Source organism: Sus scrofa, chromosome 7 (assembly GCF_000003025.6).
Source record: "Sus scrofa isolate TJ Tabasco breed Duroc chromosome 7, Sscrofa11.1, whole genome shotgun sequence".
Classification (NCBI taxonomy): domain Eukaryota; kingdom Metazoa; phylum Chordata; class Mammalia; order Artiodactyla; family Suidae; genus Sus; species Sus scrofa.
This window is the reverse complement of record NC_010449.5, coordinates 100206220-100230906: the sequence shown is the minus strand read 5'-3', so window position 1 is coordinate 100230906 and position 24687 is coordinate 100206220. Positions and strand designations below refer to the sequence as shown.

Genomic DNA, 24687 nt, shown 5'->3' with positions numbered 1-24687 from the left:
TTAGTTGGATTTATTTCCACTGCGCCACTATGGGAACTCCTGGTATTTTCTTATAAAACATCATACTCATATGATTTTTTAAAATAAAAATGATATAAAATGCATCTTTTCTCTCTCCTTTCTATTTCATCCAAGGCCTATTTCAAGCTTGCTGAGCTGGCCAGATGGTCTGAGACACTGACCACAGCTGCCTGCAGTGCTCACTGTCCATGTTCATTTGAGGTCAAGGCTTTGGCAGGATGGAGCCACCTTTTCTGGGCTGTTTCTGGGAGGAGTGATGCCAAGAGAAAGGCAAAGGTCAGTGGGGGTTGGGAAGGGCAGGGGTGGTAGCTCCAATTTCCAATGAGGAACTGGAAACTGAGGCTAGAAGTGCTAGGAAGATCTTGTGACTATCCTGAGATCTGGTGAATAAATAAGTTATGTGTCTAAATTTTTCCGCAGTGGAAGAAAGAACTCCAAGGTTGTCTCCTACATGAATTTTCCTTTTCCGCTTTGTCAATACAATTCAAAAATTTTAGCTGGTGACCTAGCTACCTGTGGCTAGATTTGGCCACGTGATTAAGTTCTGGGCAATGAGAGATACATGGATATGTTGTACGCAACTTCCAGGAAATGTCCTTAAAGAGAGAAACCTGTCCTTCCTCCTTTTCTCCTTCTGGCTGGTTGGAATATGGATATGATGGCTGGGGCAGGAGCAACCCTTCTGGACCATGAGGTGACATACTTGGGCTGACAGAGCAACAAGGTAGAAAGAGTCTGGGCACATGATCATGAAACCTCCATAGCCACCCCGGACTGGCTCCTTTAAATGTCATTGATGTGAGCGTGAAGTAAACTTCCATCTTAATTTTAACCAGTGTTTTCTTGGGGTTTCTGCCACACGACATAGAACCTGATCTTAATTAATTACGATGGCTATCTGTTATGTAATACTTCTATGCCAGCCATTATTCTAAGTACTTTGCAGACATTATCTTGTTTAATCTATATAATAATCCTAAGAGATGGAACTGTGATTTACATTGTTTTACAAATCAGGAACCTGAGACACAGAGAGGTTGACTGGCGTCCTCAAGGTCACACGAGTGACTGGTGGATCACCTGGCCCCAGAGTCTGTCCTCTGACCGCTCTTCTGGACCCTTTCTTTTGGCTCCTTTCTACCCTCTGGTCTTGGCTGACACTCCTGTCCCCTGCCGCAGGCCTCTTTGTGTTACCTCTAGTCCCCATTGCATTCTATTTCCGGTCTCCAGCAAAAAGCCCATTCTCTTTACATCCTGTTTCGCTGAGAAAAGATTCAGGATGGCTAATTCAGGCTAAAGTGTAAGAGATCAACATCAGCATAACAGGTTCCCTCTCCACAAGAAAAGCAGGCTCTTTATGTCTGTATCAGTGTGAGGCTTTTGGTGTGAGCAACACAAAGGGAACCACCTTGGGTGAGGTTTGGGCACTGGAACCAAGGAACCTGAACTTTATATCTGCTGCCAGCAAGCTGTGCAACCCTGGCAAATCTCATAACCACTCTGGGCCTCCATCTCCCCCTCTACAAGATAGGTAGGATCAGACTCTCAGTAGGCCGGGTGCTGAAAAGATTAAATGAAATGACTGAGGTGGAGGCACCTGCCTCCCAGCAGCTGAGCATGTAATAGGTGTCAGTAAATAACAATCTCGATTTAGTGGAATGCTGTTTATCTGTTGCTCCCTCTGGCCTATCATTATTATTAGTATTGTTATTATTAGGGCCACAGGTGCAGCATATGGAAGTTCCCAGGCTAGGGGTCAAATCAGAGCTGCGGCTACCAGTCTACACCACAGCCACAGCAATGCCAGATTTGAGCCATGTCTTCCACCTACACCACCGCTCATGGCAATCCTGGATCCTTAACCCACTGAGCAAGGCCAGGGTACTAGTCGAGTTTGTTTCTGCTGTGCCACAACGGGAACTCCCTAGCCTATTTTTAAAAGTCAGCTATTGGGGTATAATTTACATATAGTAAGGCCCACTCTCTTGAAGGGTTCAGTTCTATAAGTATGGACAAATGTGTAGTTATGTAACTACCACCACAAGGTATAGACTTTCACAACCCCCCCCCAGAGTTCCCTCAGTAGCCTTTGCCCCCCAAGACTGTTTCTTATTCTAATACTGATTGAGCACCCACTGGGTGCCAGGCCCTGTGCTGGGTCTAGGCTACAGAAACAAAGCTGACGTGGAAGTTCCTGCCCTTAAAGGTTTATAGTTTATCTGATGGAAAGAGACAATAAAGAAGCAAAGAAACATACAAACAGGTTCAGTGCAGAAGCAGTAAGTGCTTTGCAGCAGGCAGGATTGTTTGGTAGTTAGTAGCTGGAAGACTATTTCAGTAGAAAAGGCAGGTGCTATCTTTGTCATTTAAAATTCACGACAAATGCTGCAGGTTAGTTAAAAATTCCCACTTAATGGACAGGGTATTTGAGGCTCAGAGGCTTAGGAACTTGCTCCTGGTTACGCAGCATATGAATGGGAAAACAAGGGTTCCAGCCCAAGTCAGCAGACACCAAAAGCTCACACCAAAAGCTCGTGCTTTTTTCATCACACCACCCTGGGCCCTGGGCCATCTCTGCTGGAGCAGTGGGGAGATGGAGGCAGCGGGGTTCGGGAGTGTGAGGTCTGGGCTGCCTGCTGCTCTGTAGCCGTAACAACATAGCCAAGAGTCCTAGGAACAGCAAGGGCACTGCAGGGCCCTCACTCTCCTGGTCCCCCTCCCTGCTCCTCTAATTGAGATGTCAACCTTCTGCCTCCTTGCCTCCCACCCTGGACACCTGGCACGGCAGGGCTCTCCGCGGAGACAGCTCATCTCTCCCGCGCCTCCTGAGCGCCCTCCATCATGAAGACGTAAACCGGGGTTGGGTCAGACAGGTGAACGTCCACGCTCTCAGCACTCGTTCCTTTCTTCCCCCTTTTCCTCATTCTCCCCTCCGCCTTCTACTTCCTTCTTCCTTTCCCTCCCCATCCCCCTTCTTTCTCTCTCCCTCTGCCTCTCGCCCCGCATCCTTTGAGACGCGAGGACCAATTAATCTTGCTGCCACTGCCTCCGCTAAGCTTAGTGTCCAGGTCCACAGGCAGAGGCATTCCTACCAGGATTGCCCGAGCAGTCCCCGGAAACCACAGCTAATGGGTAAATGATCACGTTCGTTTTCCTACTGCCGAACACTTCAGAGGAGGCTCTGCCAGGTCAAGCCAAGCCAAGGTTTCCACCCTGATGCATCAATCACCAGGGAGACTGCTGAGCTTACCTGTCACCCAGAGGGTGACATTCAGACCTGCTGTTTCTGCCCTGACAGGCGGTCTGGGATGATAAGCATCACTGGCCCTCATCACGTCCGCACCCCAGCGCTCCAAGCAGCAGAGCGTGTGAGAGCATTTGATTAATGTGCTGACTTTATTTGTGTACTTTTACATAAATATCTTACACAAAGCAAGGTGACGCAGCTCTCTCTTACTCTGAGGGAGGGTATTAGGCAAGGGACATGGTCCAGAAAAGTTAAGTATCAATGAGGTTTTTGCATGGGAGGTCACATTTTTAAATCGAAAATTAAAATAGGCAAGGCCTGCAAATCAGCAGGGCAGAAAATCTCAGAACCTCAGTTTCCTCATAAGAAAAATGGGTTTAATACTTTTTCCCCAGCTCGCCTTACAGGACTGTTGAGAGACTTGTGGAATGAAATTTTAATTTTGTGGATGTACTTTCTAAGCTGCAAAGCACTTTATTACATCAAAGTAATGTTATTGTTGTTAAAATGAAGATGTACTTGGCCAAGTAAATTCCCACCTCCGAATAGAAATTCTGTGATAATCTAATTGTCATGTATTCGGTTGGCCAAGAGGAAGATTACAGTGGTCTGTTTGTTGAATCCAGGCAGGCAGAGATGGCGTCTCATTAAACCTTCTGAGACTTGGGGAGCACTTTGTGGTTGCCTCTGGCTATGACTTCCTATTGGCAGGAAAGAGTATCTTGTCTGAAGATGTTTATTAAAATCTTAATTTCAGAGCACCAGTTAACCTTGAGACCCCAGTCTATCTTCACCCTTATTAATATGAAATAAAAACATGAGAATGAAAGGAAAATCCACTCCCCCCCCCAAACCTCCTTAGGTGTGGCCCTTGCATCTTGGAATGTTCTCTGTTCAAAACAGAGACAGACAGACATGTGTGTTGTATGGCCAGGCGGACACATGTGGGGTTCCCCACCCAAGGGAGAAGCCGCTTGGTGCATAGAGTTCCTCTCTTTGTACACAACGTTTTGAGGCAAACCGAATGGTTGCCACTGGGGAGGGAATTCATTTTATCCGAATAACATCACCAAATAGCAAGATTTGTAGCACATTATTTCTGGGAAAGTGCTTGGCAGCCATCAGATGCCTGTCTGTGTTCCTGGCCCCTTGGGATCGCCTGCAGGTATAGTCATAGCTTAATTATGAGAATATATGATAAGGGCGATGGAGACTGTGGTGTATACATTAGTTTCTGACACCGTTTATGGAGAATGAGACTATCGTGGGGGTGGGTGGCGACGGAATGCAAGATCAATGGGAAGCATGTCCTCACCAGACATTTCAAAGATCTTGGAACACAGCTTTTCCAAAACTCTCAGACAAGACAGGTATCAACTCATCATGGATACACTTTTACTCTGTGTCTTTTCTGGGCAAATTATAGTGTTAGGAGATATGGAGGAGACCCCAAAATATTTTCAATGTAGACGGGGAGCTCTCACTTTCCTTAGAAAGACAAGATGTTCTCGTGGATAAAGATATCAGCCCAGAAGAGAGACAGGACAAAGAAGAAGCTAACGCTGTCCACTGTCCTGTCGGATCCCACGTGATCACCATCACCGCGTGGTACCATCTTCATCCCATTTTATGGGTAAGAACAACTGAGAGCAGAGAGGTTAGGTGGCTTGCTCCAGGTTCCACAGCTGGTAAGCGGCAACCAAGTGTCTGTTCTTAGTCTGCTTAATTCTCAAGGGGACAGAATTCAAGTTTTCAAATTGCCTTCCCTATTGATTTTGTCAGGGATAATCACCCAGTGAGAAAAGCAAAACAACATTTGGCTGTACTTCCACTTACCCAATTCACTTAGGGGGATTGCGGAAGAACTATTAGCTCTAGATCTGCAGCTTTAATGTTGTTTTCTAGTGATAAACTCTATTTGTAAATAAATAATTGGTCCTGTTCATTTGCCTTTCCAAGGCCATATCTCTGTCTCGTTCCTGGCTGATGCTCCCTTCCCCCACCGACATCTTCCCACGTTCGTTGTTCGTTTGTATAGCGTCTCCTCTCTCTCTTTCCCTCCCCTCACACACACACAAATTCAGACACACACCTTCCCACCACACACCCATATGCAAAATAAAATTAGAAATACTGCCCGACTCTCAAGGTATTTAGGGAATGGAGATCTTCAATCAACACAGCCAAAACCAGTGCTCCACTCTCTCCCTCCCCAGCCAGTGTTAGAGACAGGCAGAGCTTGTGAAAAGGGTCTAGACAGCCATGATCTTGACACAAAGAGGCTCTAAAGGGAAAAAAAGGCCATTTGTGCTTTCCTGTGTCTGCCCTGTGGCCACCGGAACTCACAGGGGCTACCGGATTCCCAGAGACCAGCACCTCGCAAGCTGTTCTTTTCCTTCTATGTAAGAGCCTTTCAGAACACGAAAAGGTTTCCTGGTCCCTTTTTATTTTTGATAAAATACGGAGAAAACAGTATCTGAGGATTTAAAAATATAGGCTGAGTTGATAAGCATATGGTCCTTATTTTAAGGGATTGCTCCCTTTTTAATCAATCAACTGAGAAAGCAATGCACAACTGTTTAGAATGTTTGCCATCACCCAGAGCAGTGGCATAGGGCAGGCATGTGAGCCCTGACAGCCCAGGGAACTGAGGTGGTAGGGACACCAATATTCCTGCAGTGGTTCTAAAGCTTTCTCTGCTTCCCCCAGCCTCTATGTGACACACACTGGCCAACTGTCCCCACCCTCTTGGTGCCTCTCAGTACCCACCTTGGACTAGTGGGTCAGAAAAAGAAAGGAACTAGGAACTGAGAGGTGGGGGCAGGACTCCAGGCAGAAGCTCCTGGTCCAAGCTATTCAAGCTCTGTATCGGGATAAACTGCTCAGTTGTCCTCCCTTCTCCCCAAATCAGGGCTTCCTCTGGGTCTCAGGGTGATGCAGCCTTGTGTCGAGGCTGAGAGCAGGTGCAATAGTTCAAATCCAGGCTCTGTCGCTTACCCACTCTATGTCCTTGGGCATGTGACTTAGCTTCTCTGTGGCTCAACCTCCTCATTCATACAATGGGGATCATGGAGCTTCTGCTGAAAGGATTCAGAAAGCTGCCTTATGCTAAAGGCTTAGCACAGGGCCTGGTTCACAGCAAGGGCCAAATAAATAGAGTCACAATTATAAACTAATGTTCAAATAGTGCTCACTATGGACAGGCCCGGTTCAAGGGCTTTACGTATATTTTTGTCATGTAATCCTCACACCTCTGTTTTACAGATGGGAAAACTGCAATCTGAGGATCACCCAGAAGGGAACGATGGCTATTCAGACCCAGGCAGACAGGCTCCTGAGTTGGGACTCCCAACCCCTCTGTGTACAATGACGTTGTTCTTTATGGGTGTTGCCCCTGGCAAGCTGAGCTCCTAAGCCCCCAGGTTTTCCTCCGGAGAAGGGAGAGCAGGGAGGGTTGTCAGCCACGGTGGGGAGGAAAGGAGCAGACGATGGTTAGAGCATCTACAGCAGGGTTGAATCCAGAGCCCCCGGCTGGAACCAGGGGCTCAGGTCAGGCGGGCTCCCCTGCCTGCTCCAGAGGAGCGAGGGGAGGAAGGGGGGCAAGTCCACGATGCTGAGAGGGGTGGCCAGAGCGCCGCCCCCAGGAGGAGAAGGGAGGGTTGGCAGGGCTGGGGGGTGCCCAGCTGCCATTCCCGCCGTCTCCTGGCCCCCACTCGCTGGCGCCCAAGTGGGAGGACGGCAGCTGCCCGCTCCCTCCTCCCCACACCCCCGCTACCTGCCCAGTGCCCGAAGCGAAGCGTGAGGAGGCTGCGAGCCAGAGGGGCCGAGCCCACAACTTTGCAGCCTCGGGGAGGGCGAGAGCCGGCGTCCAGGGCTCCTCTTATCCGCGACCAGAGCTTGGTGAGTTCATTTCCCCAACCTTCCGTGGCGGTGCGGCGGCGGCGGCAGCGGCAGTGGCGCGGGGGGCGGCTTCCCGGGCGTCCGGGAGGCGGTGGCCGAGAAGCCGGCGGCCGCCCGCGCTGCCTGTCTCGCTAGGGCTTCGGCTGTGCCACCCGCCGCCGCGGGCGAGGCCGGCGCCAGCGCTGAACGGACAGCTCTCGGCGCCCGCGGGCCGCCCGGGCGGTCTCTGTGGTCCCTCTTCCCGGGCCGGGGCTGCTGCTGCTCGCCGTGCGCCCCTCACTCCCCCAGCCCGTCCTTAGCCTTCCAGGCGCCGCGGCGCATCTGGAGGCTGCTCCCGCGGCCCCCCTGGCGACCGGCGTGGGGAAGACACTTGCTTCACCGGAGCCCGGGCCTCGGGCTCCCTGGGGTGGGTAGCGCCGCCGCAGCCCCCGGGAGCGCCTGGAGGGGGGCCAGTGCGGAGTCCCCAGTGACCAGCCCGGGCTGTGCCCTGAGCCGAGCCCCTGTGGCAGAGAGAGGCCCGCATTCCCCACGGAGGCCGCGGGTCCCCAGGGACACTGGCACCTGCAAAGGGGACTCCAAGGTGACCAGTCACCCAATCGCGACGGGACAGCCTGGACGGAGGCCCCGTGGCATTCGCCCATCCTAGGTGCAGCAGCCTTCCCAGAACTTTCCTCGCGCCTTGGGCTCGCCTACTCCTTAGCCCCTGGAAAAGTTCTCGCGGGCGCTCGAATTGTATTTTTCTAAGGCTTCCAAAGCTGGGCAGGACCCAGGGCTGCGGGGGTCGATCCGCTGAAAGGTTGGCAGAGCAGCCCCTCTTGGGCCCAGAGCGAGCTTGTTGGCATCGAAAGGGTTTCAGCGCCAACGGGGTTGTTTGGGTTTGTCGCTCCAGGAGGGCGGGAGGCAGGCGCGAAGGGGGGATTTTAATTTCATCGCCTCAAATGAAAACGCTTTTTGAAAGAAATTAGCCAGGGCAGCCAGCGTCGGAGAGATGGGCTGACCAGGACCGGCTGGCACAGGAATTCCTGCCTCGCCCCCCCGCCCCATCTCACCCGTTGCCTAAGCGCTTGTGTGAATGTATCTATCGATTGTTGTAATTGATTTTTCTAAAAACCCAGGTGGCAGCGGCTGCGTCTGTGTACACACAGATACACACATACACAAACACAGATAGCCAGACACACACAGATTACACATACAGAATCACACACAAGGGAAACGCCCCTCTCCACACAAACATCATGGGACTCACTGGCACACATACCCTCAAAGCCTTTGGGTTACAGTAAGGTCCCTGAGTGTTGCCCAAATGGAGGGGGGTGGGGAGGTGAAACAGGACTTCCAGTAGGTCATTTCTCTCTGTCCCCACCCCAAATCTTCTGCTTTCTCCTCCCAGGGGGTCTGAAGGAGAAAGCCCCAACCTGGGCACTCTTTCCACTGCCATAAAAGAGCAAAGGTCCAGTCCCCCTCCCCCACCCCCCACAAACTGAGAACAAGCCCCAACCCTGCTCTCCATGTGCCTGTCCCCAGGGCACTGGGGCACCACGTTCCCTCAAAAACCGAAGAGGCGGGCACCAGGAGTCAGGGCTTGGCCCTTAGAGCCGTGAAGGTCTCGAGGTCTCAGGCCTGCTTGGTCACGGGCTGGGGATGAGAGGAGGGGTGATCCAAGGGACATGGACTTGCGTGGGGCAGGACAGACCGACAGCACTGGGAGGGCTGTAGGGTGCCCTCTGACACCCAGTAAGTCTTCCTTTCACCCTGGGCCCTTTAGGAATGTAATCAAAGATGCTGGCCCTGAGGCTGCTCAACGTGGTGGCCCCTGCCTACTTCCTGTGCATCTCCCTGGTGACCTTCGTGCTGCAGCTCTTCCTCTTCCTGCCCAGCATGCGCCAGGACCCTGCTGCCGCTCGGATCTTCTCACCCGCGCTGCTCCATGGGGCTCTCTTCCTGTTCCTCTCCACCAACGCCCTGGGCAATTACGTTCTGGTCATCCAGAATTCCCCGGACGACCTGGACGCCTGCCAGGGGGCTGCGGCCAGGAGGGCCCCATGCCCCCACCCAGCACCCACTTCTGCCGAGTGTGCGCCAGAGTCACCCTGAGGCACGACCATCACTGCTTCTTCACTGGCAACTGCATCGGGAGCAGGAACATGCGCAACTTCGTCCTGTTCTGCCTCTACACCTCCCTGGCCTGCCTCTACTCCATGGTGGCTGGTGTGGCCTACATCTCCGCAGTCCTTTCCATCTCCTTCGCCCACCCTTTGGCCTTCCTCACGCTCCTGCCCACCTCCATCAGTCAGTTCTTCTCTGGTGAGTGGGCTTTGGCAGGCAGATTGGGCTCTACACAAAGACCCCCCATCCCAGCCCCAAGGTAGCACGTAATATACAGGGTGCCCAGTTAAATTGTCCTTTCAGATCCACAACGCATAACTTTTTAGGGGATCCCATGTGGCTCTGCAGTAACGAACCCGACCAGTATCCTTGTGGACGAAGGTTTGATCCCTCGCCCTGCTCAGTGGGTTAAGGATCCAGCGTTGCCGTGAGCAGTGGTGAAAGTCACAGACACAGCTCAGATCTGGTGTTGCTGTGGCTGTGGAGTTGGCCAGCAGCTGTAGCTCCAACAGGACTCCTAGCCTGGGAACCTCCATATGCTGCAGGTGTGGCCCTACAAAAAAGAAACAAACAAAAAAAAACTAACAATAAGGCATAACTTTTTAGTATAAGTATTTCCTAAATATTGCAAGGGACTTACTTATATTAAAGATTTTTACTGTTGTCTATTTGAAAGTCAAACTAATTGGACAAGCTGTATTTCATCTGGCATCCTCCCTTCTTGCCGCCAGCCATCCTCATTCATCATCTCCTCCTTGCTCGCCCCTGTCCATTTGCTCTTAGAATGATGGTGATCCAGGTACTACCCCTGCTCTGTGCCAGGCATTGCTGAGTGCTGGCCATCCCTCCACGCAGTGAGTGAGGTATGCCCGAGCTACGACCTTCCTCTGCCTGGACCCCAGTCTTGCTCACGCATTCTTCCAAGGACCTTGCCTTTCAAAGGTCTTGCCAACCAACCACAGTTGACCAGGGTGCCAGGCCAGCCCCAGCAGAATACTGACCCTTGTGCTCCTACTCACCATACATGGACACCCCCCGCCCCAAGGCTGTTCTCCCATCTGCAGATGGCTCCGAGCTGGGTCTGGTTGGAGACAACGCCATATTTAATGACTCTATCTTCCCACCACAAAGCAGGAGCCAGGCATGTGGGCCTTCATATGGGCTCCTGTGGGCATCCTGGTGAGGACTGTCCTTTGTTTAGTGTACCCCGAGGAGAGGCCCCTGATACCAGGCCTAGAGGGCCCCTCTTCCTGGTGGCAGTTCTTACCACTCAATCTGGCCTTGAAATTTGCCCCCACCTCATTTCCTTCACTCCACCAAGCCTGGCCTTTGACTGACTTGGTTCTTAAACCTGGTAGCATGCACACCTGTGTATATGATATTGTTATCTCCATTTTTATGAAGAAACTGGGGCTCAGATGGGATTAAATGGCTGGCAGGGTCTTACTACTTCCAAGCAGCTGCCTCTAGCCTGCCTCGCAGGTATTTATTTATTTATCGATCTGGCTTTTTAGGGCTGCACCCACGGTATATGGAAGTTCCCAGGCTAGGGGTCAAATCAGAGCTGCACCTGCTAGCCTATGCTAGAGCCACAGCAACACCAGATCCGAGCTGCATCTGTGACCTACACCACAGCTCATGGCAACGTGGGATCCTTCACCCACTGAGTAAGGCCAGGGATCGAACCCACATCCTCACGGATACTAGTCGGGTTCACCACCGCTGAGCCACAACAGGAACTCCCAGCCTCCCAGGTCTTTAGACAACCTGCAGCAGCACAAGGAATCCAGCATGTTTCCTCCCCCATTGACCTTTCAGGGACAAAGAAAGACAGAGCGCAGCTCCTTCCACTGAGAACCCCACATTGTCCTGATCCGCCTGGACTGGACCGCCTTAAAATTCTGCCCCACCCTGGGGGAGCCATCATTTCAGTCTTGGTTGGGGTTGTAGCCCTGTCCTTCGCAGGCATAGAACGTGGTGCCATTTGGCAGTGGGAACACAGAGACCCAGGAAGGAGCCAGCTATGGGGGCTGGCTTGAGGGCTGGTGGTTGAGCTGGGCCCAGAACTCTGAGCTCTAGGGCCTTCTGGATCCTGGCGCCGGTAGAAAAGGCTGCCGGGACGGAAATAACCAGGAAGGGGGAGGGTAGGTGGGCGGGCTAGGGGGTGGAGTGTGAGCACAGGCAGGTGGAGGGATGAGGAAAGCCTGGTTCCACTTTCTTTTCCAAGTGGTTTCATCACATAAAAATGGATGATTCCAAAGGGAGGAGCTTGAAATGGTTTGATGTGAGATAAGCCTGGGCTTGAAGCCTGTCCATCTGTGCTTGGTTTGGGAGATAGGAAAGTAAGGAAGAGGGACCTCTTGCTTTGATCTGAGGAGGGAACCAAGTCAGGCAGTTGCCCACCTTGGGGCCCAGATCCCTGTTCCAGCAGAAAAATCACCCCACTATCACTTACCTCCTCAGCATACCCACGAGGGAAAGGACGCATGATTTCTAATCCCCAGCTCTCCCGTCTCATGGTCCTCCTTTGCCAACCTGTCATCTTTCCCCTCGCCAGCCCTCCGCGCTCCTGCCCTGACACGCACCTCACCTGTCCAGCTTCTCCCTTCCTGTCCCTTCTGCCCCTGCTCTCAACCCAAACAGCTGAGGGTGCCCCCTCTCTCATCTGCTCAGGAGGCCAGGTGGACAGGAGGGCATAAAAAGGGACAAATCCTTTAACAGAGCTGTCCCCAACTGTGGTACTGGCCCTGAGGAAGATCTGCCACCAGAGCAGGGGATGGCTCTGAGTGTGGGCCCTGTGAGCTAGAAGTGTGTGTGGGGGGTCTTCTGGTGGCTGCTGCCCACACCCCCTCAGTTGATGCCAGAAAGGAGGGAGATTGGCCAGTTAGATTTTAGAAGTTGTCCTTTCTTTTGGCTTCATGGGACTAGTACAGGTTTGTGTCACCTCTCTGAGCCTTAATTCTTCCCATTCAGGAAGTGGAGATGATGCCACCTGACCTGGGTCCTGGCATTTGGATTAGTATGCCAGTGTGCTGGGTGTCAGAAAGCCCAGAAGAAGAGAAAAGCAGCTAATGTTTGTTGAGCAACTATTATGTGCTACCCACTATGTAGGAGTCAATTCACCCAGTCCTTAGGACACATCTGTGAGGTAATACTACATCCATTTTAAATGTTCAGGAACCAAAGGCTTAAGATTAAGTTGCTTCAAAATCACACAGTTAGTATGATTCCAACCCCAAATTTAGACTCAGGGCTGCTCTGCCTCCAGAGCATCCATATTCTTCCCAGCACACTGCACTGTCTCTCTAGGGCTGCCTCTCTCAAGTTGCTGCTGCTGCTTCTTTTTTTTTTTTCTGCTGTTTTTATGGTCACACCCTTGGCATATTGAAGTTCCCAAGCTAGGGGTCAAATGAGAGCTGCAGCTGGTGGCCTATGCCACAGCCATAGCAACGCCAGATCCAAGCCACATCTGCAACCTATACCACAGCTTGTGGCAATGCCGGATTCTTAACCCACTGAGTGGGGCCAGGGATCAAACCCGCATACTCATGGATACTAGTCAGGCTCATTTCTGCTGAGCCACAACGACACTCTGAAATTGCTTCTTTTTTGTGTGTGTGTTTTTTTTTTTTTTTTTTTGTCTTTTTGCCATTTCTTGGGCCACTCCCGCGGCATATGGAGGTTCCCAGGCTAGGGGTCGAATCGGAGCTGTAGCTGCCAGTCTATGCCAGAGCCACGCGGGATCCAAGCCGCGTCTGCAACCTACACCACAGCTCATGGCAACACCGGATCGTTAACCCACTGAGCAAGGGCAGGGACTGAACCCGCAACCTCATGGTTCCTAGTCGGATTCGTTATCCACTGCGCCACGACGGGAGCTCCTGAAATTGCTTCTTGATGAAAGAGCCGTTTAGGGATGGAGGGAGCCTCTTGCCCCCGATGTCTATTATATAGATGTTGGGTGATCTGCCAAAGGTGTTGTAGGTGTTAGGTGGGAAGCAGGGGCGAGGAGATTGGATGGTGTGACCATTCTGGCCCGTGAGGAAAATTCTGTGATTTTCTAAAAGAAGCATAACTATTATTAAATAGTTCAGGGGAGCTGAGGCAGCCAGGCTAGGCAGCTTCAAACACTTTTAGAGAAAGCAGGTGCCCAGAATAGCCCTTTGTAGCTGCTGCGAGGGGCCAGGGAAAGGCCACCAGGTCTTTTCCGCATGCCTTGATTTAGTGCCAAAAGGGAAAAAAAAAAAAAAAAAAGCCTGTGGAAAACAGTTTCCATCAGTCCGGGCTTGTCCCTCAGGCTGAGCTGCTTGACAGCTCTGATGTTTGCATATCCCAGCTTGAGGGCCACCTCTGCCTGGCAGCATTTCTGCCCCCCAGAGAGCAACCCTGGTCCCAGGATCCTTCATCCTGCATGTGGCTGCCTGGACCAACCTGTGCTGATGAGGAAGAAGTGGGTCAGAGGCATGGCACAGCCCCAGGTGAGCCCTGTCCCACGGGTGCCCCCCGGGCAAGCAGAGAGGCTGCTCAAAATGCCAGCTGAACCGAGCTTCTCATCCCCTGGGCAGCGGGACTTATTTGTCCCCAAGTTTGCAAAGAGAAACTGGCTATCAAAGCTCGTGAGGCTGAGGGCAAGACTGCTAATGAGCAAACCTGAATCACATCCACCTCCTTCTGGCCGCTGGGTCTACCACTGCTCAGAGTGGAAAAGTTTTTCTTTTTTTTTAAGGGCCGCACCCATGGCATACAGAGGTTCCCAGGCTAGGGGTCCAATTGGAGCTACAGCTACTGGCCTACACCACAGCCAGAGCAATGCCAGATCCAAGCTGCATCTGTGACTTACACCACAGCTCACAGCAATGCCGGATCCTTAACCCACTGAGTGAGGCCAGGGATCGAACCTGCGTCATCATGGTTATTAGTCAGATTTGTTTCTGCTGCGCCAGGACGGGAGCTCCAGACTGGAAAAGTTTTAAGAGCCCAGCCTTCAGGGGTCTGGAAACGGAAGCCTGGGGAGATGAGAAGAGGTATATGGCGGTCAGGGGAAGCTGGGGAAGGGAGGGATCTGCTGAGTTTTGCAGAGAGGTTCAATAGGCTGTAAGATGGGGTCTCTGGCAGGTACCCTCATCTCAGGAGGAGGTGGTGGTGAGCTTGCCTGCAGGAGAGAGGGGCTTAAGAGGGCTTCTGAGTTCTCTCCTGGGCACATCCACCCTGGCTGCTGGGCAGGTCAAGGCTGCCAAAGTTGCAGCCCAGCCAGGACTGCAAGCCCTGGGGAGGAGCAGGAGAAAGCTTGACGGTCTTAGGCATTAAACTCGAGCCCCCTTTGGAGGAAGTCTCCTTGTTTGTAAATGATGCTCAGTGGTGAGGGCTGCTCTGAGAGCGAACCAGAACCCCAGCCACTGCGCACACACTTCCCCTGAGTCACGCGATCCTACAGAATCGTGATTATTATGTCCGTTTTCTATTATGAGCAAACCGCAACTGGGAGAGGTTCAGAAACTTGTGCAAGGTCACAGAGCTGGGAGATTCAGACCTAGCATGGACTGTCCACACCAACTCTGAAGAAGAGCAAGGAATCAATTACTCGGCGTATGTTTAAACCACTCATGGAGAGTGCTGTAAGTTTAGAGGGGCTTAGGGGAGGTCTGGCACGAGGCAAGGGGTTAGACTGATGCCTTTGGGGGCCTCTTCCAGCCTTAGCAAGCTCTGACAGGACAGCTCTGGCTGGAAGGCCCAGTGGCCACACTGTTCTCTTTGTAACACTGATGACTGAATTCTCCTCTGCGTTGCCTTGAAGCTCGTGACTTATTCTCTTGATGACTAGGTCCCATTCTCCATCATGCTGTCACTTTCCTGAGTCCTCCCAGGGCTCGCAGCTCTAAAGAGAGAAGGCACTGCAGTCTAGACAGCTGCTCAGACATGGGCCCCCTCTTACGGTCCTCAGCTCACCCCTCTCTCCTCCTGAGAAAAACCCCCTTCCCTCGTTTCTGGCCCAAAAAGAGAAGGCAGAGAGAGACAGGCATCGCCGACCCTGAGGGATTGTTAGCGTCTAGGCGCTGCCCAGAGATGTTACCCCCCTCCTCTCCCATGTCCTCAGTTCTCCTTTCTTGCCTCAGCACGCAGAAAAAGTTAGGACAACTAGTTCCTTTCCCGGGCTGCAGGGCTGCAGCGCGGAGACTCCTACAAAATGTAGCTTCAATCTCATTAAGCGCCTGGATCATAGTTCTGTACGTGGCCTGGGTGTAAAGCGAGTCTGGTGTTTCCCCGCCCCCACCCCTGCAGGAGCTGTCCTCGGTTCTGAAATGTTCGTCATCCTCATGCTCTACCTCTGGTTTGCCATCGGCCTGGCCTGCGCTGGCTTCTGCTGCCATCAGCTGCTGTTGATCCTCCGGGGGCAGACCCGCCACCAGGTGCGGAAGGGGGTGGCCGTGAGGGCCCGGCCCTGGCGCAAGAACTTACAGGAGGTCTTCGGGAAGAGGTGGCTGCTGGGGCTGCTGATCCCCATGTTCAATGTCGGAAGTGAGAGCTCCAAGCAGCGGGACAAGTAGCAGGCACTCCCATCGTTTCTCTGTGTGTGCGTCTTGACCCCTGAGGAACGTAAGACCACAGTACTCTTGTCTCCACCCGTGTCCCATTGCAGCTTTGGATTGGTAAGGTCCTAGCATCCATCCTTGGTCTTGAACATATAGAGCACAGCATTGGCTGGTGGACCATGACAAGGAGGAGAGATGGCCACCCAGGCATTGCTAGGCTCCCCATGAGCCAGCCAGGGGGCTGCTAACTGTTCAGAAGCCTCGGCTTTTGTTTCTCCCCCTTGGGGCACCTGCTTTCCCCGTCTGTCTGGCTCATCCACTCTCTACCAAGTCTCATGTCATCATTGCTACCTGCTAGAGCTTTTCCTCTCAGCCCCGTGTTAGTAGTGGGGAGTGGATTTTTACGGCTGGTATGATGCTCCCCAGGACTTGGAGGCTGGCAAAAATGTTTAAAATTACCATGGGTGAGAGGCAGCCAAGTCAGCTCTGCCAACTGCTAGTGAGGCTGGCAAAGGAGGGGTGTGTGTCCTCATCCCCTCTGTGGAATTGTAGACGGTGGAAAGAAAAAAGAACTCAGGAGCTTACTGCCCAAGGCTCTTTCTCTGGGAGACAGCAGCCAATGGCTTGGGGTTTCCAGCTGCTGTCCCTGTCCACCTTGCCCCAGCTGGCCACCCAGCCTAATCCAAGACCTGGCTGGATGCTTCCTTTCTCTGACACTTTTCCAGCCTTTCCCATTGGTCCAGCCTCCAGGTCTTTACCAGATGCTAGGAAGGCAAGGAAGAAGGGAAAAGGAAGGGGAGATCCTGATAAATGAGAGAGAGTATGTGACATAACTGTACAGAAGGGGATGTGGTGGGGAGGGAGGGAGGAAGAGGAAGATGGAGAGAGGTATTGTTAGGAAAATAGAGAAATAATGCTTAAGGGATGGGGGAGAGAGAGGGTCACAGACGTTATTTGGGGAATGAAAATGAGAGGAGCAAGTGGGTTCATTTCTGAAGGATATTCTAGCAGCTAAAGCTGTTGGGTGTGTGACAATTTCCTGGGAGGTAGTGAGTATCTTACAAATGGAGATAGTCCAGAAGGAATAGGCAGTCACCTGGCAGGCATGCTGTGGGAAGAATTTTTGCATAGGATCAGAGAAAGGAAGATCCTTTTGCACCTCCAGATGCCAATGTTCTCTTCCTGATTATTAGGGGCAAGATGTCTCTCTATTTTATTTTTTATTTTTCATTTTTGGCCGCCCTGCAGCATAGGGAGCTCCCGGGCCAGGGATCAGATCCAAGCTGCAGTTGCAGTTGCAACCTAAGCCCCAGCTGCAGTGGATCCTTAACCCACTGTGCCAGGTTGGGGATTGAACCTGCATCCTGGTGCTCCCAAGATGCCACTGATCCCGTTGTGCCATGACGGGACCTCTGCAAGATGTCTCTTGAGAGACAGAACTACTAGGTATTAATGCTAGTTGAGGGGATTAGCATTTGAGGATGGGGAGATGGAGCATTGCCAGGGGCAGGTGGGGGCAGTGGTGGGTAGAACAGAGCTGAAAGATCACGCTCAACTCTGAGGAGTGAGATTGGGAGAGTTGAGGCTCAGGAAAAGGGAGACAGAGTATAGGGGTACCGTTGTGTGACCAGTGCTGACTGGCTCTGGATGGGGGTACTGCTATGTGTTCTGGGACCCAGAAGACCAGACTCCTGGAGCATATGAGGGAGTGAGGACAACACAAGGGCCCCCTTTGACTGGGTCCCAAGGCTAGTCTGCCATCCAGTCTGCTCTAGGCCAGCTGGTGGTCACAGCGACCCCAGCCATTGGGGCACAACACACTGAGTTCTTGAGCAGAGCTTGGGAGAACTTTATCTTGGTCCTGCCTTCATGCCCCCTAGAGAACTAATGTAGTAATGGTGCCATCGGCTCATACTTCTCCCTCCTATATTCATTCATTCATGTATCCTACATGCATTTATTGAGCACCAACTATGTGCCAAGTCTCTATCAGGCACTGGTATACAGTGATGAACAAGACGAGATCCCTGCTGCCAGGAGCATTTGTCACTGTCCCTATGCACTGACGCCCACCCTTTAAAAAATGGTCACTCTGCCATCATGCTGGTGAACAGGGCAAGGTTGCTTGGAGGAGAAGGATGTGGCAGAGAGGGTTGAAGGAGAGCCTAGGCTTCCTGGATGGGGGGGTGTCAGTGGGTGGGTGTCCTCCACCTCCGTTCCGGCCACACTTCAGCAGTGGGAGTGGAAGGGGAGCAGGGAGAGGGTCTGGGCAATCCAGGCCTTGCCTCTTTCCTGACTCCAAAGCTCAAGCTTGGAAGCCAGTCCTGTCACCCTCAGCCTCCTGGAGGCTCTGCACGGTAAGGAAGCAAAAGGATTTCCTTCCCGGCTGACTGGTCAGTGGGGGGGGACAGTGGGGAGGTCGCCAGGTGTGGCTCTGTATTTTCCATGAAGAACATCAATAAAATGTGTGGTTTTAAATTGGATTCGAAGTGATCACTTTGGCACTGTGGTCAGTAGCAGGGCTGGCAAGGCTGGAACATACTGACACAGTCGTACTAGTTGTTAAAATATTAAAGTAAGTATTAAAAATACTTCTGTTCCAGCCAGTAAAGGACTGTGTCCAGACTCCCTGGGTAAAATCTATCCCTACTGTCTCAGCTGCTCCTGCTCCTCCCCAGGGATCCCTGGATCACCTCACAATCCAGCATTGCACAGGGCGATGCCCGGCACCTGTCTGGGATCTCCAAGACCCTGCTCCAGCCCCCCGGCCAGTGTCCCTTATGAGTGGGCAGGGTGGTGATGTGTGACTGGTAGCAGGACCACGTGCTGGCATCTGTAGACCTACTACAGGTGGAATGTCTAACCTGGGAACTTTCTTCCTCTTCCCTCTTCCAGTGCTCCTCCCCCACTCCTCCCCATATCAGAGGACAGTTGCGGAGCAAATGCAGAGGGGAGTCCACCTGGTCCTCGATCTCAGCCAGGGCTGACCACCACTGAGGCTCAGCCAGGGCCCCCTGCCTTCTCAGTCCCCACAACACCTGGACGCCTTGAGCTGCGCAGCCCTGGAGAGGGCAGCTGAGAGGGTGTTGAGCCCAGTAGGGAGGGAGTAGTCCCCGAGCAGGTGAATGAGCATGACTTCCAAAGACCGTGCAAGCCTGGAGGGATGGAGGACACAATGGCAAAGTGCTAGTTCTACCTGGGCTGTTGAAGAAGCTGCAGCCTAGGCCAGTGTTGTATATGGGACTGCATTCCCTGAACACACGCCCACAGGCAACCAACAAGGCAGCCCCTAGATCTGCTGGGAGGGAGGGCAGGTGAGAAGGGAACAAAGGGAGCTGCGGCTGATCCTCAGCACCTCCTAGAGCATAAGCTGTCTATACTCCACAGGGCAGATGCACTTGCTTTGTTCACCATGGTACCCTGGATGCCAGGCAGGGGCTAAGTACACTGCAGGTGCTCAATAAACATTGACCCCATGGCTGTGCAGGCCAATGCTCTTTCACTCCCTCTGTACCTCTTCTTCCCCTGATGTGCCCAGGACTAGACTCTGCGCACAGTGGGGCTAAAAGACAGATAAGACCACTCTGTTCTCCAGGGTTTCACATCCTGGGAGAGGTTCCTGGGAGTGCTCAGAGGAAGAAGAGAGCACATCCAGATGCAAGGACCAGGGAGCTTCCACTTATACAGAGAGTCTGGAAGGACGGATGAGGTCTCAGCAGGTGGAGAGGGGCAGGGTGGGCTTTCCAGGCCTGGAGCCTTGGAGTGATCATGGAATGATAAGTGTAGGGCACCACGGAGAAGCAGAGGGAGTTAAGGCTAAGAGATGGGCCCTGGGCAGAGGGGGCCTGGAATGCTGAGCTAAGAGAGGGGTGCTGGGGAAAGGGTCTAAGGTGATCCTGAAGGTTGGGACAGGGTGACCTCAAAGGCCAGGCTGTCAGGAGCACTGAAATTAAGAAGAGAACATGATCCCGGCTGGGGTTCAGGGCCTGCTGAAGCACTCGCCACTGTCCTTGGTCCATGGGCTGGCAGTTGATGGTGTCACTCTTAACTAACCTCTCTGTAAGCTCGAGTGGAGGAAGGGGTTCAGAGCTTCCTTTACACACACGTCTCTGACTCCCAAAGCCAGGGGGAACCATCTGCCTGCGGCAATAGACGTCATAGGTCCTCTGGCCTCCACACTCAGTGGCAGATGGAGGGAAACCCTGGGCTCCCCAGTGCCTCAGTATTTCCATGCAGCCAATGGGCAGTCTGACCCATGCCCTAGTGCTGGCTTAGGTGAAACGCACTGTCGCACTCCAGGGCTCAGGAACCAAAGGAGCTTTGGGAAGAGGATGTACTGAAGAATGAAACCACATCCTCCTCCACCGTGAGGCCGGTCTGTAGGTCCTGGCAGCCATCGTTCAGTCAGTCCCCTCCCCTAAGAACATGCTTGTCCCTGTCACTCCATGCATTTGGTTCCCCAAATATCTTGGCTCCTCTGTGTACCCCGTGTCCTCCAACTGGCCTCACTGCTCCCCCTCATGCCCCTCCTGACCCGCTTCTGGACATGCTCTCAGGGATGCTAGGGAGGCAACCGCTCCTGCTGGGAAGAAAGGAGGATGGGCAGGGAGCAAGGATGCTCTGCTCCTGCCTTATCTCAGGCGCTTTAGAGAGGAAGTAAGCCTTCTGATGGGGTGGGGGGGTGTCTGGGGTAGCTCAGCTGCTCTTGGTGCTGGCCTCTGTCTCTGCCCTATTCCTCTTTTTGGGTGGTGCTGGCCCAGCTCCTCCATTCATCCTTCAAACATGTACCAATGCTGACTCAATGCCAGGCATGATGCCAAGAACCAAGAATGCCAAGATGGATGAGACCCATTACCTGACCTGGCTGAGCTCACAAGGAAGAGGACCAATCACAGACAGGCTGTGGCATGAAGCAGGGAGGGAGCAGGATAGGCTGCTACAGAAGCCTGGAGGAGAGCTAGGCTATGGTAGGCTGGAAGACTTCCAGAGGGGGTGACATCTGGGTCACACAGGATGAATAGGAGTTGGGTAAGCAGAAAAGCAGGGCTGTGGGTAGAAGCGGGGATGGGAAGGACTATGCAGAGGCAGGGAGGCCAGGAGATTTCTGAAAACTGTGTCTCCACTGAGGAAGGTTGGGAGCAAGAGCATGTGACATGCAGCTGCGGCTGGAGAAGATTTGAGTCCTGAGGGCACGCTCCCCATGGACCCCGTCCTCTCCCTCTGACAACTTCTTACAAAACCTTGGCTCCTCCAAGGTCAAGGGTGCCCCACTTGGGTGCGTGAGGCACAAACCGATGTCTAGTTTTTCTGAAGGATCAGCAGCCTCCTCCTCCAGGGTGGAGACCAAGGCAGAGGGTCATGTTCGTTGCCCAGAGTTTTAGCCCGAAGCTGCTGGAGAGCTCAACTGGGAACATCAGAGATCCCCGGACCTCTCTCTCGGGTCCAAGGAAGGGCCTCTGGGAGCTCCCCGTCACTCTTTCCTTCCCACCCAGCCCCAGAAAATGGGGTTGGAAGGAAACCGTTTCTACCAAGACAGCTTCCAGGAGCTGGAAATCCGGAAGTGTAGAGACGACCTGCGTGGCATATGATCTCCCATCTGCCTGGTAAGGCCCACGGCCTCTTCGTGGCCCCTTGCACCCCGGTGGGTACGCCCGTGCCACATGCCTCTTGCACCAGCCTAGGCCTCTCTCAGCCTCGCTACATCCCACAGGGCCTTTCCTCCACTGGTCCAGCCCTGGGGGGACCGTCCCTGGTGCTTGGCAGCTCTAATGTTCTCCCTCCCGTGTGAGTTTCATCTCCCAGCTCTGCCATAAACCTTAGAAGGCCGCAATGGAAAGGACGGAATCCCCCGTGACGAGCACAGGGCACTGACACTATTGCAGTAATTCTACTGTTGATGACAACGGCCAACATTTACTGAGCATCCTCTGCAGGGCAGGCCCTGTGGTACACACTTTACCTGCCCTACTTATCCCTCATAGCAACCCCTGAGGGAGGTTTTATTATCACCCCCTATTTTCCAGATAAAGAAACCGCGGCACAAAGAGGTTATCTAACTTGCCCAAAGCCTTGTGGCTCGTAAGTGGCAGCGCTGGGATTCACACGCAGGCTGCCCGCTGCTGAGTTTATCCTTTGAAGCCAGACGGTAGATTGTCTTCTACTGTGGACTGTTGCAGATATTTGATAAATTCCCTGCCGAAAGTAACGAGGAGCTGAGTTTTTATTCATCAATGGATGGATTGATTGATTAATTGATTCAACACATTTCTTGAGCACCTGCCACACGGCAGGCACTGGTGGGGGCAGAGAAAGGAACTAGGCTCTGCCTGGGTTCACAGAGCAGACAGTCAGCTGTGCAAGATGACTGTGGGGGTGAAAACAGGCTGATTTCAGGGCCTCTGAGGTGTACCTGGTCCCCCCCAGACCGGGGTTATGACAGGTTGCCCTGGATGAAGCAGCTTCTTCCAGAGGATGATTGTGGACATCTGAGGACAGTCCAGGCTGGGGACCCTCCCCCAGGGCTCAGGGACAGTGCCTCACCAGGGAAAAAGGCCTGAGCGATTTCTGGGCTGCTGCCCTCCCAGGCAGTGTCCGGGCGCCTGCAGGAGGGGACCAGACACTTCGGGAAGCTGAGCGCAGCCAGGCGTGCCTCACACCCGCCCCTGGAGATGGGGCAGGGGAGGCAGCAAGGACCCCAGCGTGGAGTGGACTCTGAGGGGAAAGAAACCCGTCTGCCAGAGCTCACCTACAGCATATGGGAAAAGAGAAGCCTTGGGTAGGCCCGAAGGACGGTTGATGAAGCAAGATCACACGCTCATGTCCTTTGCACTGAAGCAGCATTCGCCCAAAGCTGGGTGGGCAGGGAGCAGGCTGCTGACCTGGGACCCTGGGCTGAGAGAGCGGAGAGCCAGTGCTAGGAGGCTTCCAGACGCAGGCGGTCACGTGTGCGGATTCCTTCCCAGAGTCCCTGTCCACAAATGCCCCTTCCTGCCCTGCTTGTGATGCCTGAAATCCCCATCACCAGTATCTCCTTAAAAATAGCACTGGCCCCCCAAACTCCTTTCAAATTCCGGGATTTGCTTGAGATGCCTTTTTTTTTTTCCTGCCTGATTGTGAGCTGAGAGTTGGGCTGGAAGTGGTCTGAATGGGGGAGGAGGGGTAGGTAGAGAGGAGGGGGTGGTGGCGTCCAAGGTATGAGGTACTCTGAGGGGCAGGGGGGCCCTGCAGGAGCAGAGTGGGAGGGTGCCAGCCTGGAAAGGTCTCCCAGCATAGCCTGGAGCTAGGCCTTGGATGGGCAGAGGGTGGCAGGGTCGGGGGCTCACATATCCCCTATCCAGTAAGTGGCATCTTAGAAAAGGTCACCACACAGTGAGTCCAGAGTGCCCAGTGGTTCTGCTGCTGAGTCCCTGTCATGCTCGGACATTGGACTCACTCTTAAGACTTAATCAAGAATTGCGGGAGTTCCCGTCGTGGCGCAGTGGTTAATGAATCCGACTAGGAACCATGAGGTTTCGGGTTCGGTCCCTGCCCTTGCTCAGTGGGTTAAGGATCCGGCGTTGCCGTGAGTTGTGGTGTAGGTTGCAGACGCGGCTCGGATCCAGCATTGCTGTGGCTCTGGCATAGGCCGGTGGCTGCAGCTCTGATTCGACCCCTAGCTTGGGAACCTCCATATGCTGTGGGAGCGGCCCAAGAAATAGCAAAAAGACAAAAAAGAAAAAAAAAAGAAAAGAAAAAAAAGAATTGCACATTCTCGGACCTCAATAGGGCACATTGTCTGAATGACCCCCCCAAAGGGGCAAGTACAGTCCTTTGCCGCAGACCACTCCTCCCCACTGTCCTACCCAGAGCTACCCACACTTTTCCTCTGCCTGTTTGGGCCCTGGAGGCTTCTGAGCTTGTGACCGCTGAGAGGCTAAGTTTTAGGAGAGCTGAGTTCTACTCCCACCTATACCCTAGATATGCTGCGTGAGCTCCACAAGCCACCAGGCCCAGCCTGGCAAACCTCTGCCTAGTGTGTTGTGTGGCAGACACGCGGGAAAAGGCAGGAAGGGTGCTTGGGATGAAGAGTATGACCTCTGAGTTGGAAAGACAGGGAGGTGAAATGACATGAATTTGATTTTGAGGGATTCCAAGCCAGCAGAGGTCACCAGCAGCAGGAAAAGGGCTGCTCCTGGTTACATTTTTGTTTTTTCCTTTTAGGGGTGCACTTGTGGCATGTGGAAGTTCTGAGGCTAGAGGTCAGGTAAGAACTGCAGCTGCAGGCCTACACCACAAGCACAACAGCTCTGGATCCAAGGTGCATCGGGAAGCTGCACTGCAGCTTGCATCAAGGCTGGATTCTTAACCCACTGAGCGAGGCCAGGGACTGAACCTGAATCCTCATGGATACTACTCAGGTTCTTAACCCACTGAGCCTCAATGGGAACCCCTGTTCCTGCTTTTAATCAGACTTACAAGGACTGTCCACGTGGTCCTGTTGGAAAGAGCCCTGGGCAACACAAGCAGGTGGCCAGAGAGGGCAAACAGCAGGGCCCATGTGCCTGGCACCTGGCAGCTGGGGCGAGAACTCCGGGCAGTGCTGGGTGATTAATAAAGAGAGGAGCAGGAGAGGGGGGCAACGGCTCACTGCCAGAGAAAGAATTTCATTAGCAACTCTTTCAGAAGAGAAAATTATATTATAGGAAGCAATGGTTTGAAAAACATCAACCCCCTAAACCTATTCCTCGGACCCCCACACAGGCCAGGGCCTTGATTCCACAGCCGGGGGCCCACTCCATGGGACCAGGCCCGCGCAGGGCTGGGTCTCAGCCAGAGCTTGACTGGGTTTTCCCTTCACACTTGGCATCCCTGGAGCCTGCCAGGGCCTGCTGCCGTGACCCA

The 24687-nt window shown here is 53.2% G+C and overlaps 1 protein-coding gene across 1 annotated transcript; it reads left to right on the top strand.

The window, feature by feature from the left end:
• ZDHHC22 (zinc finger DHHC-type containing 22) lies at nucleotides 5367-17961 on the top strand. The gene is given in 4 exon segments (XM_001928417.6): nucleotides 5367-7168; nucleotides 8937-9218; nucleotides 9221-9475; nucleotides 15557-17961. Coding segments are annotated over 3 exon segments (789 nt in total). The 5' UTR covers nucleotides 5367-7168; nucleotides 8937-8950; the 3' UTR covers nucleotides 15823-17961.